We start from the raw sequence: 18,715 nt of genomic DNA, 5'->3' as shown, positions 1-18,715 counted from the left end.
GTTTTCCACCGGAATACCCCTTTAAAGGGGTACTCCACCCCTAGACATCTTATCCCCTTATCCTCCAAAGGATAGGGGATAAGATGTCTGATCGCGAGGATGCCGCCACTGGGGACCCCCGCGATGTCTTCTGCAGCACCCACTTGTCATTAGCTGCACGGAGCAAAGACATCAAGCCCCACCCCCTCAGTGCAAGTCTATGGGAAGGGGCGTGGCAGCCGTCACTACAACTCGCCATGGCCACCACTTGCTTTTGCTCGTATCTGTAAGTGGCTTTGCCGGTCCATAGGTGCCTGCAGCTTTATAATATCAATTATTTGACAAAGGTTACATAAATACAAAACAGTCAACGTTATAAGGATATGACAAGTGTCAGAACAATAAATGTGATAGCCATAGAGAGCAGGATAGTGCAGAGAGGAGCCCGCCACCCCCCCGCCCTGCTGCACATAACATCAGTCTTTATGGTTTTGTGGTAATGTCCTCTTGCATAGGACATGCCCGATCCAGCTTCACAGATCTCATCGGTGGTGCAGCCGTGTAAGCTCTCTGTGACAGTGGAAATATCTATAAGAAATCAAGTGCAAGGAAAATAAGTCCCAATTATTAATTATTACAAATAAACCAACACTTTGTGTATATATTATATATATATATATATATATATATATATATATATATATATATATCTTAGTGTATATATAGACCATACAGTCTAAGAATAGGCTTATTTATAGGGCAAATTGCACCAGATTTTTGGTGCAAGCTATTGTAACACAATTTTATTGAAAAACAACACAATTTTCCAACTTTAGGGTGGGGATGGGGTGTGGGGAGGGGTTGTTGGTTGGGGGTGTTGGTTTATAAACTGTTCCAAATGCTGGAGTCGGCGCCGGGAGCTCGTGACGGCATAGCCCCGCCCCCTCAATGCAAGTCTATGGGAGGGGGCGTGACAGCCGTCACGCCCCCTCCCATAGACTTGCATTGAGGGGGGTGCGGCCATGACGTCCCGTGAACACATGGCCGTAACGTCACGAGCCTCCGGCGCTGCACCCGATGCTCTAAACGAATGCCGGGCGCAGCAGGGAGATCGCAGCGGGACCCCCATGATCAGACATCTTATCTCCTATCCTTTGGATCCTTTGGATGGGGGATAAGATGTCTAGGGGCGGAGTACCCCTTTAACATAAAACTTAATTTAAACAATAGGTCATTTCCTGATGACACATTCCCTTTAAGGCGCTTTCCCTGTGAATTGGGGCAGCACACACCTTGTGTCTCGGTTCTCATGTAGTGAATACAGCGATTTTCTTTTCCGGTGCATTTCAAGTTACTTCGCCCTAAACAACGATCTGAGTTAGGCACAAAGCAAGCCGGGCAGGTAAGTCCATTTTCGTCACTGGTGTCTGAGGGTACTAAGAATAAGAGAAAAAAGACTGAATACAACATATGGCGTACACGAATACTTTTGCGCTAGAAACGTTTTGGTAACAGACTTTGCTCCAAAGTTAATTTTTTTTAAAGGGAATTCTTTAAAAATATAAACTTGTCCATCAGATGTTGTTGATATATGATCCTTACCAGATCGCTGCAAAGACTCTCTGCTTCCAATATGCACAATAAAATGCACACATTTCAATATAGTGGCCTTCAAAATCACTTAAAGGGATACTCCGGTGCCTAGACATCTTATCCCCTATCCAAAGGTTCCAATAGCTATCACGCCCCCTCCCGTAGGCTTGCATTGAGGGGCGGAGCCTGACGTCACACGGGGTGGAGGCGTGACGTCACACACCGCCGGCCCTGTGGTCGAGCGTAATCAGTCCCGGAGCGAACACGCTCCGGGGACTGATTACAAACGGGGTGCCGCGTGCATGATCCCGGGGGTCCCCAGCGGCGAGATTCCGGCAATCAGGCATCTTATCCCCTATCCTTTGGAACCCCTTTAAAGAGTACCTCTCATGATCTTGTTAAATTTTATAATCCTCCCAGTTCTCTGCCCCCATCATGATAAACCACCCCCTCCCTTTATTTTTATTATTTTTTAGTTTTCTACCTTGATATTGCTCTGTATTTTCTGCTCAGTCTCAGTCAGATTCACAGAATGGGAAGGGGCGTTCCCCAGCAGGTGTGACATCATCTGAAGCCATACAGGGTATCTTTTCTCCTTCTTTCATCTTCTTAAATGTTTCTCCTGTGATGAACGATATGCTGTTTGCTGACCCTGTTATCGGCCTATTCTGATTTTTTACTAGTCCACTTTAAAGGGGTTATCTAGGAATCGAGATCATTTCTTTCAAAAACCACTCCCCGTCTGTCTCCGGGTTGGGTGTGGTTCTGAAGCCCAGTTCCATTCAAGTGAGTTGTAATACCACACCCAACCTGGAGACAGACAGAGAGAGTTTTTTTTAAAGAAATTATCCCTGTTTTTAGATTTCTGAATAACCCCCTTTAAGGCCAGTTTCATTTGGATGTCAAGTGATGAGATTTATTTATACATTCTCTGATGTATTCTTTCTACACATGTTCTTATTATACAATGTCTGCTGGTATTGCTGAGCTTTTTTTTTTCACTTCGGTAAAACATAGAAAAAATAAAATAAAAAAAAAAGGCAAAGTCTAAGGGACTGCATTCTTTGCCCTTATTTCCCACAAAGGGATGTGGACTTGTCCACAAAGTCTCTTCAGGTTACCACCCCCGGGGTAGTCTCCACTAACCACAACTGGCATGTTAGTAGGCTGAAATAATCAAGATCTAAAAACACAGGCCAGGTCAATGCCAAACGACTCAAGAATAGAGCGACTTGCAATGATTGATCGAGGATGGGTCCTAGGAAAGCCTTGAACACCTGGGCATTAGCCAGGGCCAAGGTGGAGCACACCAGAAAATGCACACAACACATGGCATGGGTAGTGATATGTAGTAGGACAGCAATGGTAAGGAGTAGGCCTCGACCACCTGAACCAGTGATTTGGCAAATTATTACACCCTTCTGCTCAACAACCTCAAAACTTGTCCAAATGCCTCAGTTGACCCTCTATGGTGAACACACCTTATCACGTAATATTTGATTAAAGGGGTATTCCGGTGAAAGACTATTTTTTTCCATATCAACTGGCTCCAGAAAGTTTTTGTAGAAACAGATTTGTAAATTACTTCTATTAAAAAAAAAAATCTTACTCCTTCCAGTGCTTATCATCTGCTGAAGCTGAGTTGTTCTTTTCTGTCTGACCACAGTGCTCTCTGCTGACACCACTGTCTGTCTCAGGAACTGTCTAGAGTAGGAGCAAATCCCCATAGCAAACCTCTCCTGCTCCGAACAGTTCCTGAGACAGACAGAGGTGCCAGCAGAGAGCACTGTTGTCAGACAGAAAAGAACAACTCAACTTCAGCAGCTGATTAGTACTGGAAGGACTAATATTTTTTTAATAGAAGTAATTTACAAATCTGTTTAACTTTCTGGAGCCAGTTGACATGAAAACTATCTCTTTAAGGAGTTTGCAGTGACTCCACAGATATCTATATACTCTACCAAACAGATAGGGTTCCCCCACCATGTAGGCTCCATTCCCTGATGACTGAAAGACCTAAATGAATGGACACTCACAGGTTGGTAATGGCATCTGGCATACATTATGGTTACAACAGGTGGTGTTCACGAATATAGTCTTGGTTGAACTTCTTATGCTTCCAGCTCTGCTACATTCATGGGACTTACCGCACCGTTTGATAATTTCTACCTCTATTCGTCCATCTGGAAACAAAGAACCCAAGATAAATAGTGGGTTAATACATGTCAATTTAAATGGGCACTGTTAGATCCAAAAACTTTTTAAATGTTGTTACCGATGAAAATATAAAAGACCTTTTGTAATATGGTTGTTTAAAAAAATGTTGAATATTTAATAAAGAAAACGTCTCCTGAAAATCTCACCACTAGGGGTCCCTATACCTTCTGGGACACTATCCAGTTCTACAGCAGCATCAGCTTGTCCATGAGTCATGGACAAGAGATGACTCGTGGACAAGGATGCATGATCAGGCACACCAATCACCTCTCACCACCACAAGGTAGGGACACGCCCCCTTCCACCACACACCAATCACCTCTCACCACCACAAGGGAGGGACACGCCCCTTCCCACCACACACCAATCACCTCCCACCACCACAAGGGAAGGACACGTCCCTCCTACCACACACTAATCACCTCTCACCACCACAAGGGAGGGACACGCCCCTTCCCACCACACACTAATCACCTCTCATCACAAGGGAGGGATGTGCCCCCTTTCACTACACACCAATCACCTCCCACCACCACAAGGGAAGGACACGTCCCTCCTACCACACACCAATCACCTCCCACCACCACAAGGGAGGGACACGCCCCTTCCCATGAGAGGATTTCTAACACTGTGAGCTGATGAAAAGAGGTATTTTTCTAATAAATATAGGTGATGGAGGCATAAAAATGAGATGTACATGGTCAGGATTAGGTACTGAGTGACATATTTTTTTTTGTGGGATCTGACAGGTACACTTTAATGTAATGATTAAGTTACAGTACTAGGCCGCAACCATCTGTATCACATTGTACATGAGTAAATAATGAAGGAGATCTGACTCTCTATCTGATGGGCAGGGGTGATGAGAGTTGAACCCCCACTTCTCAAATATTGATGGCCTACGGATAGGTCATCAATATTAAAGTCTCTGTGAATTTTACCAAATTTTTCAGTGGGACCAGTCAATGCAGTTGTCTGAAACTGTGGCCCTCTAAAAATTGCAAAACTTCAACTCCCAGCATGCCCGGACAGCCAATGGCTGTCCGGGCATGCTGGGAGTTGAAGTTTTGCAACATCTAAAGGGCCACAGTTAATGTGTATGGAGGCCTCCCAAATCTCCACCTACAGATGATGTAAGAGAAAAGAAGTATCGGGCATGTTGGGTTTCAACTGCCCAACTCACTAGTTTTCGAGGAGGTTTGCCACTTCCAGAGCTCTGTAGCAATGGCACACCTCCCCAACACATGAACAGGATAGATAGATGTTGGCTGAACAAACCATTGTCTGGCAGCTATTGAAGTAGTATGGCCATAGTCATTGGTAGTGATGAGCGGCATTGCCCATATTCGAATTTGCGATATTTTGCAAATATATAGACGAATATTCGTCCTATATTCACATATTCGCGTATTCGAGGAAGAAAACAGTGAGGGGGGTGGGCAACTTTACTATTGGTTGCTAGGGATGTTGTTGATAACCTCTGACAAGTGTATTTGCATCATTCTAATTGGCCCACAAGTGAAAAGAAGGAATATTCGCATATGTGGAAAAAAAAATCAAAATATTTGCAATTTCAAATATATGGCGAATATATTCGCAATATTCGCGAATTTGCAATATTCACGATAAAAATTCGAAATGCGAATATTCGCGCCCAACACTGGTCATTGGGTCATAAGGATGTCATAGAGGCAGGATCCCCTGCTCAGCATCCACCAAACAGCAGCTCCTGTTAAATTATAACATAATTGATATAATTTATATATAATTTATAATCCTCCCAGTTCCCTGCCCCATCATGATAAATAACCCCCTGATTATTTATTATTTTTTAGTTTTTTACCTTGATATCGCTCTGTATTTTCTGCTCAGTCTTAGTCAGATGCAAAGACTTGGAAGGGGCGTTCCCCAGCAGGCGTGACATCATCTGAAGCCATACAGGGGAGAACTTCCTCCCTCACTCTGCTACACACAACCCAGAGCAGTTCAGTGTGAGATGAGCTATGATTGGATAAGCCCCCCCCCCCCCCCTCCCCTCTCTCAGCATTTCCTGATTTTAGACTTCTGCCAGGCCAGCAGGAGTCCAAAGTCTGTGCAAGAGATGGGGGAAAATGCACTCTGGCCAAGTAGGGAGACACCTAGTGGCAGCATTTTTAAACATAAATAAAACATAGAAAACTTCATTTTTTTACCATTAACCATAAGGAGTGCAATATCAAAAATTTGCTTTAATGAAAGTTCCCATTTAAATTTGTATAGATGCCATATAGTACTACATATCTATTACAATGGACGCAGCAGTACCAACGTATGGTTGCCTGCAGTCTCATCTGTCAGAACTAGGACAGCCAACAGGCAACTGTCCCTCAGTTAGAGAAAGGGTCCTTCAGATGGAAAAATCTAATAAGTATGTCTCTTTAAAGGGGGAACTCTGTTGCTAGACATCTTATCCCCTCTCTAGCCACCACGCCCTCTCCCATAGACATGCATGGAGGGGGCGGGGTGTAGCGTGACGACCACGGCCTCCTGAATCTGACTTTCTAAACATAATGTTCAGACTGCCAGATTTCTGCAGGGAAATTGGGGGGTGGTGGTGGGGGGTGTCCCAGTGGCGGGACCCCCGCGGTCAGACATCTTATCCCCTATCTTATTGATAGGGGATAAGATGTCCAGCAACGGAGTACCCCTTTAAAGAAGAAGTCTATTTTACACAGAGTTCTTGAGCCAAATAAGATGTAATTTTACCATATACACTCTTTGTTCTTTCGAACACACACACGTCCTCTTCCGGCAGGCACATATGTGCCAGGTCTGTGCAGTTGTTGATATTGTAATCGAGACAGAATTGGCACCAGAGAAAATGTCCTAGAACACAAAAGAACGAGGTTAAGGAGGTTTCCAAATGGAAGGATGTTTAAAGAGGTTACTCATTTATAGTATGTCCACTTGACAGATTGAGGCCCCACTTTTTTCCCCCGATAATAATGGCCTTATTTTGACCTATCTCTCCCCCCAGGATGAGAATTACTGGTGTTTATTTTCCCTTTGCTTTCCATGACCCATTGGTCAATTTCCACCTCCATTATTTTATAGTTCCCTGAAGAGAAGAGTTCTGCACAGTTTCTTACCAATAGAAACATGGAATGGGACCAACCAGGATAGAGTCCCTCACTCCAAAAACCCCATAGCAACTGCATGGTCTGCCACTATAGTATCTATCTATCTATCTATCTATCTATCTCATATCTATCTAATATCTATTTATCTATCTATCTCATATCTCTCTATCTCATATCTATCTAATATCTATCTATCTCATATCTATCTATTTATCCCATATCTATCTCATATCTATCTATCTCATATCTATCTATCTCATATCTATCTATCTCATATGTATCTATATATCTCATATCTATCTATCTTATATCTATTAATCTCATATCTATCTATCTATCTCATATCTATCTATCTATCGATCTATCTATCTATGGCATATCTATACCTTCTTGTACCTGGACACCACAATAACCCATTTGACTGCTTCACCTACCTTTCTTTAGCTGTACATCGTTGTTCACATTATTGCATGTAATTTCGGCCAACATTCCTGGTTTCTTTAAATGAGACAAATCCCCTTTCCCTTTGCAAACATGTTCCGAAGCACAGCCCATGGTGTTGACAAAATTTGAGTCTACAAAAAAACATGAAAAATGCCAGTGAAGCGGAGGCCTGACCAACCAGAAGTATAGTGCAGGTCCGGTATAGCTGGAAGGGGATAGCAGTCGTCTCATGCTGCCCACCGTCATGTACTCATAGGTTGTCACAGGGCACTGGGCCCCATCCCTATCATTCAGTCATTCCTTTCTGCCACATGGTTAAAAAGTTTCTTCACTTGTCATCAAAATAAGGTGACTGCCAAGATGGCCACCCCTATGACTCAGCAGGGTCAATAACTCATCTCCTGCCAGACTTTCTAACCAGTCCAACACAGGGACTGGTTTATGGGGAGGGCTACCCTATAAAATGCAATGTGTGGTAAAGGAAACAAAAATGGGTTTGTTGACTACGAGAAAGAAATGAGACTGCACTCACCATCCAACGCCGGTTTATTCGGTGTTCTGTGGGTGTAAATAGGTACGGAGGCAGGGGGCGACCGAAACAGACTGTTTCACGCAAGGATGCGCTTCTTCAAGCCGGTGTGCCAGGCACACCGGCTTGAAGAGGTGCATCCTTGCGTGAAACAGTCTGTTCCGGTCTGCCACTGCCTCCACCGCCATACTTGTTAACACCCACAGAACACTGGATAAACCGGCGTTGGATGGTGAGTGCAGTCTCATTTCTTTCTCGTAGTCATCATTGTTCTAGACTCATTGTGAACGTTGCACCTCCGGGACCAAATATATCTCAGGATACCCTAGTCCTTCCGTTGTATACTACTCCGTAGACCCTAGTTCTGCTAATGCCGGGCCATTGGTTTCATCATTGCATATACAAAATGGATTTTGTTACCAAATAAGGCCGTGTGTTTAAAGGCAAGGCAGCTCTTCTCTTCTCCCGTACACGCCATTGAGTACTTGGCCACACACTCTTCCTTGGTGGATGAAAAACAGGATGGGCACAACACCCCATTTTCAGTGTTGTTTTCTGGGCGTACTAAAAGTTAAAAGATATAGACTTGTAAAAGAAATCACGACTTGACGTGTAAAAGACATCATCAAAACTTTCTTTTCTGGTTTAGACATGTCAGGATATGTTAAGAGTCTACACAGAAGAAAGAGGGCCTCCAAGAAATGATCAGACTGTAACTGTACTCACTATTCTGCTGGTGAGGTCACTGTGTACATACATTACATTACTTATCCTGTACTGATCCTGAGTTATATCCTGTATTATACTCCAGAGCTGTACTCACTATTCTGCTGGTGAGGTCACTGTGTACATACATTACATTACTTATCCTGTACTGATTCTGAGTTATATCATGTATTATACTCCAGAGCTGTACTCACTATTCTGCTGGTGAGGTCACTGTGTATATACATTACATTACTTATCCTGTACTGATCCTGTGTTATATCCTGTATTATACTCCAGAGCTGTACTCACTATTCTGCTGGTGAGGTCACTGGGTACATACATTACATTACTCATCCTGTACTGATCCTGAGTTATATCCTGTATTATACTCCAGAGCTGTACTCACTATTCTGCTGGTGAGGTCACTGGGTACATACATTACATTACTTATCCTGTACTGATCCTGAGTTATATCCGGTATTATACTCCAGAGCTGTACTCACTATTCTGCTGGTGAGGTCACTGGGTACATACATTACATTACTTATCCTGTACTGATCCTGAGTTATGTCTTGTATCATACTCAAGGGCTGCACTCACTATTCTAAAAGCTTTGGAGCTGAATTCTGCTTGATCAGTGTCTGCAGAGAACTCAATTTGTTTTGCCAGGAATTATACAGGAACTTGATGTGGGAAACAAATGAGTGTCCCAAAGCATTATGATGGAGGCATACAGAGTGAGTGTAGTAACAAAGGGACAATAATGAGTGAGCACTAACCCCAAATATGTCTTATTTTACTTCATCCCTATGTTCAGAGTTGTGAGGTGGCGTGGAGAGACACTGATGGTGTGCTCAGAGGCTACAGCCGTTTCATGCGTAATGACGCACCTCTTCCAGCCTCCTTGGAGGCTTCATTGCTCATGAAACGACTGTAGCCTCTGAGGGCCCCATTGGCGTCTATCCATGCCACCCCGTAACTCCTTGGAGGCCGAAAGAGGTGTGTCATTATGCATGAAACGGCTGTAGCCTATGGGTACCCCATCAGTTTTTATCCACTATTTTCTCTATACTTGTTCTATATACTGAACGACTCGTGCTGAGGGGATTGAGCCCCTGCACTGTCATGCACAAGCAGTTTGCTCCGGCCGCGGCTCCGTTCCTCCTCCCTATACATTAACATAAACTAACCCAGTATTCGATTCAGGTCAGTGCCCTCCTCTTTACACTCTATTGTTTGTTATAGTAAGAAATTCTGTTGACTTACCGTTTGGAAAAGTGGGTGTACACTTATCAGTAGCACAGCAGGTAGTAGCATATGATGTTTTTTGCAGGGGTGTTGTAAAGCTCCCGCTGACATTACATTCACTTGGGTGGAGGCAGTCTCTCTTGATAAAAACCTCCTGCGACTGATCATCTATGATAAAGATAACAGAACAGCAGATCCATGAATGGCCGTCCCAGTACAACATAACCCATCCATCCCTTGGGCTTCCCATACCCCATGGCATCAAGACAATGGCCCTAATCCATGGCAGGCTGGAGCAATGGAGTACCGATAACATTGATCAATGCTATGCTATGACATAGCATTGTTCAGTATATGCAATCTAAGCGTTGCATGTAATAGGCCCCTATGGCGACTTAAAAATTGGGTAAAAAAAGACATCTACTGACATCCCGAGACAAGCAGAGATGTCAGTAGAGAGCACTGTTGCCAGACAGAAAACAACTCAACTTCAGCAGCTGATAATTATTGAAAGGATTGAGATTTTTTAATTTACAAATCTGGAGCCAGTTGATATATATATAAAAAAGTTTTTTCCTGGAATACCCCTCTAATAAATGTTTAACCCCTTCCCTAATAAAAGTTTGAATCACCCCCCTTTTCCTATAAAAAAAAATGTAAACAAAAATAAATATAAACATATGTGGTATCGCCGTATGCATAAATGTCCGAAATATAATGTTAATTAACCCCCACGGTCAATGGCGTATACATAACGAAATACCAAAGTCCAGAATTGCTTTTTTTTTTGTCACTTTGTATAACCTAAAAAAAATGTATAAAAAGCGATCAAAAAGACCTATCAAAACCAAAATGATTCCATTAAAAAATACAGACCATGGCGCTAAAAATTATCCCTCACATATCCCCATATGTGGAAAAATAAAAAAGTTATAGGGGTAAGAAGAGGACATTTTTAAACATGCAAATTTTCATACAAAAAGTTATAATTTTTTAAAATAAGTAAAACAAAATCAAACCTATATAAGTTTGGTATCCTTTACCGTAAAGTGCAATGCCGGGAAACGGAAGCCCCTGCAATTTACTAACTGCCGTGTTTTTTTAAATTTTGCCCCACAAAGATTTTTTTTTTTGTTTCGCCATAGATTTTATAGTGAAATAAGTGACATCATCACAAAGTTCAACTGGTTGCGCTAAAAACAAGCCTCATATGGGTCTGGAAAATTGAAAGCGAAGGTGAGGAGGAAAAAACAAAAGTGCAAAAATGAAAAAAAAAAAAACTCCTTAAGGGGTTATTAAATGTCCCCCCCCCCCCTGTAAGGGGATTTATGATCTTATAAATGCGAGTTTTGGGAATAAAAAAAGGGCCAGATTTTGGGGTAAACCTCATTTGCACAAAAATTGCCAAAGCGGGCATGGCTTCGCACATTGACTATAATTTACACCCATAACTGGCGTAGGTTGTAGTGGAAATCTACACCAGCTAAAATCTACAGGCAGCCTCATAGACTTGCATTGAGGGGGTAGGGTGTGATGTCATGAGGGGGCGGGGTCACTATACTTCGGCCCCCTTTATCGCCCGTCATCAGGCACGGTGCGGACTTCGCTTTGTGCAGCAGATGACACGGGTGCTGCAGGATAGATCACGGGGGTTCCCAGCTACAGGACCCCTGTGATCAGACATTTTATCCCCTATCCTTTGGATAGGGGATAAAATGTCTAGGGGTGGAGAACCCTTTTAACTTACTACACGTGTATGAAATGTCGGTCTAAGTAAATATTCTCTATATGTCACTATATGGCACTGTTATTTGGGCCCTATATGGCACTATTTGTACGCAATAGGAAAGATGTATTTAAACCTATGTAGAAGAGTTGCCCATAGCAACCTATCAGATCCCTTCCTTCTTTTTATAAAAGGCATCTAAATAATGAAAGTAATTTGAGCCCTGTATGACACTGTTATTTAAGCACTGTATGACACTGTTATTTGAGCCTGTATGACACTGTCATTTAAGCACTGTATGACACTGTTATTTGAGCCTGTATGACACTGTCATTTAAGCACTGTATGACACTGTTATTTGAGCCTTTATGACACTGTTATTTGAGCCCTGTATGACACTGTTATTTCAGCACTGTATGACACTGTTATTTGAGCCTTTATGACACTGTTATTTGAGCCCTGTATGACACTGTTATTTGAGCCCTGTATGACACTGTTATTTGTGCCCTGTATGACACTGTTATTTGAGCCTTTATGACACTGTTATTTGAGCCCTGTATGACACTGTTATTTAAGCACTGTATGACACTGTTATTTGAGCCTGTATGACACTGTCATTTGAGCCTTTATGACACTGTTATTTGAGCCCTGTATGACACTGTTATTTCAGCACTGTATGACACTGTTATTTGAGCCTTTATGACACTGTTATTTGAGCCCTGTATGACACTGTTATTTCAGCACTGTATGACACTGTTATTTGAGCCTTTATGACACTGTTATTTGAGCCCTGTATGACACTGTTATTTGAGCCCTGTATGACACTGTTATTTGTGCCCTGTATGACACTGTTATTTGAGCCTTTATGACACTGTTATTTGAGCCCTGTATGACACTGTTATTTGAGCCTGTATGACACTGTTATTTGAGCCTTTATGACACTGTTATTTGAGCCTTTATGACACTGTTATTTGAGCCCTGTATGACACTGTTATTTCAGCACTGTATGACACTGTTATTTGAGCCTTTATGACACTGTTATTTGAGCCTGTATGACACTGTTATTTGAGCCCTGTATGACACTGTTATTTGAGCCCTGTATGACACTGTTATTTGAGCCCTGTATGACACTGTTATTTGAGCCTTTATGACACTGTTATTTAGGCACTGTATGACACTGTTATTTGAGCCCTGTATGACACTGTTATTTGAGCCTGTATGACACTGTTATTTGAGCCTTTATGACACTGTTATTTAAGCACTGTATGACACTGTTATTTGAGCCCTGTATGACACTGTTATTTGAGCCTGTATGACACTGTCATTTAAGCACTGTATGACACTGTTATTTGAGCCTGTATGACACTGTTATTTGAGCCTGTATGACACTGTTATTTGAGCCCTGTATGACACTGTTATTTGAGCCCTGTATGACACTGTTATTTGAGCCTTTATGACACTGTTATTTGAGCCCTGTATGACACTGTTATTTGAGCCTTTATGACACTGTTATTTGAGCCTGTATGACACTGTTATTTGAGCCTGTATGACACTGTTATTTGAGCCTGTATGACACTGTTATTTAAGCCTGTATGACACTGCTATTTGAGCCTGTATGACACTGTTATTTAAGCACTGTATGACACTGTTATTTGAGCCCTGTATGACACTGTTATTTGAGCCTTTATGACACTGTTATTTAAGCACTGTATGACACTGTTATTTGAGCCCTGTATGACACTGTTATTTGAGCCTGTATGACACTGTCATTTAAGCACTGTATGACACTGTTATTTGAGCCTGTATGACACTGTTATTTCAGCCTGTATGACACTGTTATTTGAGCCCTGTATGACACTGTTATTTGAGCCCTGTATGACACTGTTATTTGAGCCTTTATGACACTGTTATTTGAGCCCTGTATGACACTGTTATTTGAGCCTTTATGACACTGTTATTTGAGCCTGTATGACACTGTTATTTGAGCCTGTATGACACTGTCATTTAAGCACTGTATGACACTGTTATTTCAGCCTGTATGACACTGTCATTTAAGCACTGTATGACACTGTTATTTGAGCCTGTATGACACTGTTATTTGAGCCTGTATGACACTGTTATTTGAGCCCTGTATGACACTGTTATTTGAGCCCTGTATGACACTGTTATTTGAGCCTTTATGACACTGTTATTTGAGCCTGTATGACACTGTCATTTAAGCACTGTATGACACTGTTATTTGAGCATGTATGACACTGTTATTTGAGCCTTTATGACACTGTTATTTGAGCCTTTATGACACTGTTATTTGAGCCCTGTATGACACTGTTATTTCAGCACTGTATGACACTGTTATTTGAGCCTTTATGACACTGTTATTTGAGCCTGTATGACACTGATATTTGAGCCCTGTATGACACTGTTATTTGAGCCCTGTATGACACTGTTATTTGAGCCCTGTATGACACTGTTATTTGAGCCTTTATGACACTGTTATTTAGGCACTGTATGACACTGTTATTTGAGCCCTGCATGACACTGTTATTTGAGCCTGTATGACACTGTTATTTGAGCCTTTATGACACTGTTATTTGAGCCTTTATGACACTGTTATTTGAGCCTGTATGACACTGTTATTTGAGCCTTTATGACACTGTTATTTAGGCACTGTATGACACTGTTATTTGAGCCTGTATGACACTGTTATTTGAGCACTGTATGACACTGTTATTTCAGCACTGTATGACACTGTTATTTGAGCCCTGTATGACAATGTTATTTGAGCCTTTATGACACTGTTATTTAGGCACTGTATGACACTGTTATTTGAGCCTGTATGACACTGTTATTTGAGCCCTGTATGACACTGTTATTTGAGCCCTGTATGACACTGTTATTTGAGCCCTATATGACACTGTTATTTGAGCCTGTATGACACTGTTATTTGAGCCTGTATGACACTGTTATTTGAGCCCTGTATGACACTGTTATTTGAGCCTTTATGACACTGTCATTTAAGCACTGTATGACACTGTTATTTGAGCCCTGTATGACACTGTTATTTGAGCCTGTATGACACTGTTATTTGAGCCCTATATGACACTGTTATTTGAGCCCTGTATGACACTGTTATTTGAGCCTGTATGACACTGTTATTTGAGCACTGTGTGACACTGTTATTTGAGCATTTATGACACTGTTATTTGAGCCCTGTATGACACTGTTATTTGAGCCCTGTATGACACTATTATTTGAGCCTGTATGACACTGTCATTTAAGCACTGTATGACACTGTTATTTGAGCCTGTATGACACTGTTATTTGAGCCTGTATGACACTGTTCTTTGAGCCTGTATGACACTGTTATTTGAGCCCTGTATGACACTGTTATTTGAGCACTGTATGACACTGCTATTTAAGCCCTGTATGACACTGTTATTTGAGCCCTGTATGACACTGTTATTTGAGCACTGTATGACACTGCTATTTAAGCCCTGTATGACACTGTTATTTGAGCACTGTATGACCCTGCTATTTGAGCCTGTATGACAATGTTATTTGAGCCCTGTATGATCCTGTCATTTGAGCCCTGTATGACATTGTTATTTGAGCCCTGTATGACACTGTTATTTGAGCCCTGTATGACACTGTTATTTGAGCCCTGTATGACACTGTTATTTGAGCCCTGTATGACACTGTTATTTGAGCCCTGTATGACACTGCTATTTAAGCCCTGTATGACACTGTCATTTAAGCACTGTATGGCACTGTTATTTTCACCCTGAATGACTTGAATTAGATCAGGTGCCTGCCGATACATTCAGAGTTTTTGTCCCGAGATATGTGCTCTGCAGCCTATCTGTGGAGATTATACTGCACACAATGTAGAACTGGTGACATTCCCCATGATACATGACAGACTGATGTCCCCAGAGGTCCCTACAGCTGCTCTCCACGTGTTTATCTACAGCACAATGAACACAGTAGACCTGAGGCACGGCTCATTGAAAACAACAGCAAAAACCATCATTCTTTGTAAATTTTCAGTATCTATGCTGCTATTCATTATAAATATATAAATTCTGATCTGCAGTGGATGATGTAAGAAATGCCGATCTAAGTCAATTTCCCCTATATGTCATTACTGTTGTGGGGTCCCATGTATGTATGTACAGCATATGGTGCTCCATACTGTATTCTGTTACACTGTGATTTCTTCCTGTTATGTTACAATTAATTGTGTACTGTCTTCTTAAGGGATTGTGGCAGAGTGGACCAGGTGACCCCCACACCCCCTAATGGGAGGCCCCCAACATTGGCCTTTATGTAGTGTAGGGAGTAGGAGCTGGTCAGTTAGTAGTTTGGAGTGTACAGAGCTCAGTGTGAACTGAGGTACAGTCGGTGTACAGTGTGGAGAAGTGTGTGAAGAAGTCAGAGGAGACCTCAGGAGAAGAAAACTCTCAAATCTTCAGCCATGCAAATCTCAGGAAAACCCCATCGCCCAGGTGAATGTCAAAGCCTGGCGGTGAGCACAAAATAGTCTTCAGTTAGTCAAAACCTAATCTCTAAATTCAGTATGGGCTGTCATTTATCTCAAACCTGCAGTCTCAGTAACTACATATCCCAGCAAGACAACAGGCTTCTTGGGTTCATTCTGCACTAAAGTCTGTACTGTGAGGATTTTAACAACAATTCCTGCCTTGGTAAAGATAGTTATCCATATCCTTTCATCTGTGTCATCATTGTCCCTGCGCTTGGCCCAGGAAAAGCTTGTCCTCGGACCGTGTAGGTTAACGGTGCCCTGGCGTCAAGGAGCGTAAATCTCACCCACATTCCACTCGTGTCATGACACTGTTATTTGTGCAATAAATGTGACTGCTGTTTTTGCACTTAATGGCACTGTTATTTGGGCTCTGTATGGCACTATTTGTACACAATTGGGAAGATTCATCAAAAGTTGGGTAGAGGAAGAGTGGGGCAGTTGCCCATGGCAACCGATCAGATTCCTTCTTTCATTTATAAAAAAGGCCTCTAAAAAATGAAAGTTATTGGAGCACTGTATGACACTGTTACTTGAGCACTGTATGACACTGTTATTCAGTAATACACATTGATGGTGCATGCACTAGGATGCGCTTCTCTGACATTATGGTGTATTGAGCACAGACCAATGGGGGAAAATTGACAATTATTGTACGGCACCGATCAAAAATGCAATGGCTCCCACATGAGAAATGCCCTTAAAATAGGTCATGTGACTATTTTTAATTAAAGGGGTACTCTGTTGGTAGATATCTTATCCCCTATCCTTTGGAGAGGGGATAAGATGTCTGATCGCGGGGGTCCGGCCGCTCCCAGCGGCCGGACCCCCGCGATCAGACATCTTATCCTCTCTCCAAAGGATAGGGGATAAGATGTCTACCAAAGGAGTACCCCTTTAACATTTCACTGTTTAAGGTAAACTCACATTTTGTCATACTTAAGTACATAAAACTGCAGACGTGTCCCTCTGAAGCACAGGAGTAGTTAGATCCTAGGCAAAAAGGCTGCCCATTCACAAAACCGTAGAAAGACGCCTTGATATCTTGAACAGGGCCGAGGTCATCTGAAGCTCTATTTAAAGTCCAATGGCAAATCATGCATCGAAGACAAGAAGCTGCAAAAGAAATATAACACAATGGGGACATCAGGGGGAAAAAGCCTAACTATGGTGGTAATACAACTCCTTCTTAGCAACCACCATACATGGATCCCCATGAGTCTCAACTATACCTGGATCCATGGAGCCGCTCTGAATATGGTCCCATGGTCATCTAAGTTAGCTTCAGTAGAACTATGGAGGCAGGTGCGAAACTAAAGTCACATGGTCCTTGAGCCAAACCCCTTCCCCCTCCCAACTATTAGCGGATATAAAAAAAAAATACCAAACATACACTGCGCAAAAAAATAAAGGGAACACTTAAAGCGCAACTGTGATGAAACCTGGGTGCAATAACCTGCACACAGCCTTTGTACTGTGTGCAGGTGTTGGGTATAGGAATGTTTTTACCTAATATTTGCAGGCTTTCATGACCCCAAAAAATGCTTTTGACCAAAGCCATTGATGGTCAGATAGGCGTGGTGCGAAGTACGCGATGCGCCACCGCCGCCATGCCCACCCCCTGTATGTCAGCAATGGGACACCTATGTGATTAACACACAGGTCCCAGCCCATGTGCCCTAACATGCGTGCCACTCCATGTCATCCAGCTTGCACTGCGCAGGCGTCCGCCCGTTCCCCAGACCGGAATCAGATTGAGCACATTTGGGACATCATGTCTCGCTCCATTCACCAACGCCACGTTGCACCACAGACTGTCCAGGAGTTGGCGGATGCTTTAGTCCAGGTCTGGGAGGACATCCCTCAGGAGACCATCCTCCACCTCATCAGGAGCATGCCCAGGCGTTGTAGGGAGGTCATACGGGCACGTGGAGGCCACACACACTACTGAGCCTCATTGGGACTTGTATTAAGGACATTACATAAAGTTGGATCAGCCTGTAGTGGGGTTTTTCACTGTGATTTTGAGTGTGACTCCATATCCAGACCTCCATGGGTTGATACATTTGATTTTCATTGATAATTTTTGTGTGATTTTGTTGTCAGCGCATTCAACTATGTAAAGACGAAAGTATTTCATACGATTAGTTCATTCATTCAGATCTAGGATGTGTTATCTTAGTGTTCACTTTATTTTATGAGCAGTGTGAGTATATATATATATATATATATATATATATATACTGACCAAATCCTGTATACTGAGACCAATATTACCAATAATACCAGTATACAAGGAGGATTATTATCACCATACATATTACTATCATACTGTTATGACCAAATCTTGTATACTGATTTCATTATTACCTATAATATCAGTATACAAGGAGGAATATTATCACCATAAATATTATCATCATACTATTACAGACTAAATCCTGTATACTGAGACCAATATTACCAAAAACACCATTATACCAGTTGGAATATTATCACCATACATATAAGCATCATCCTGTTACTGACCAAAACCTGTATACTGAGACCAATGTCACCAATAATAGCAGTATACAAGGAGGAATATTATCACCATATATGTTACCACCATA

General features: G+C 42.2%; 1 protein-coding gene across 21 annotated transcripts in view; it reads right to left on the bottom strand.

Moving 5' to 3' along the window:
* Window positions 1-18,715, bottom strand: part of LOC130294607 (uncharacterized) — an 81,881-nt gene continuing 63,166 nt past the window's right edge. For 17 of the 21 annotated variants that reach the window (XM_056544721.1, XM_056544722.1, XM_056544740.1 and 14 more), the window contains 8 exons: window positions 17,031-17,219; window positions 9,856-10,005; window positions 8,302-8,445; window positions 7,343-7,483; window positions 6,535-6,654; window positions 3,609-3,755; window positions 1,272-1,415; window positions 1-567 (listed from right to left, as the gene is read on the bottom strand). In XM_056544721.1, the coding sequence (XP_056400696.1) occupies window positions 353-567; window positions 1,272-1,415; window positions 3,609-3,755; window positions 6,535-6,654; window positions 7,343-7,483; window positions 8,302-8,445; window positions 9,856-10,005; window positions 17,031-17,219 (1,250 nt within the window). In that variant the 3' untranslated portion in view covers window positions 1-352. Of the gene's footprint in view, window positions 568-1,271; window positions 1,416-2,056; window positions 2,195-3,608; window positions 3,756-6,534; window positions 6,655-7,342; window positions 7,484-8,301; window positions 8,446-9,855; window positions 10,006-17,030; window positions 17,220-17,335; window positions 17,397-18,715 lie in introns of those variants that run through there. The other 4 variants (XM_056544734.1, XM_056544735.1, XM_056544727.1 and 1 more) reach the window with 3 other exon arrangements.

The sequence above is a fragment of the Hyla sarda genome, chromosome 10 (genome assembly GCF_029499605.1).
Source record: "Hyla sarda isolate aHylSar1 chromosome 10, aHylSar1.hap1, whole genome shotgun sequence".
NCBI classification, from domain to species: domain Eukaryota; kingdom Metazoa; phylum Chordata; class Amphibia; order Anura; family Hylidae; genus Hyla; species Hyla sarda.
This window is presented reverse-complemented; position numbering and strand designations above follow the sequence as displayed.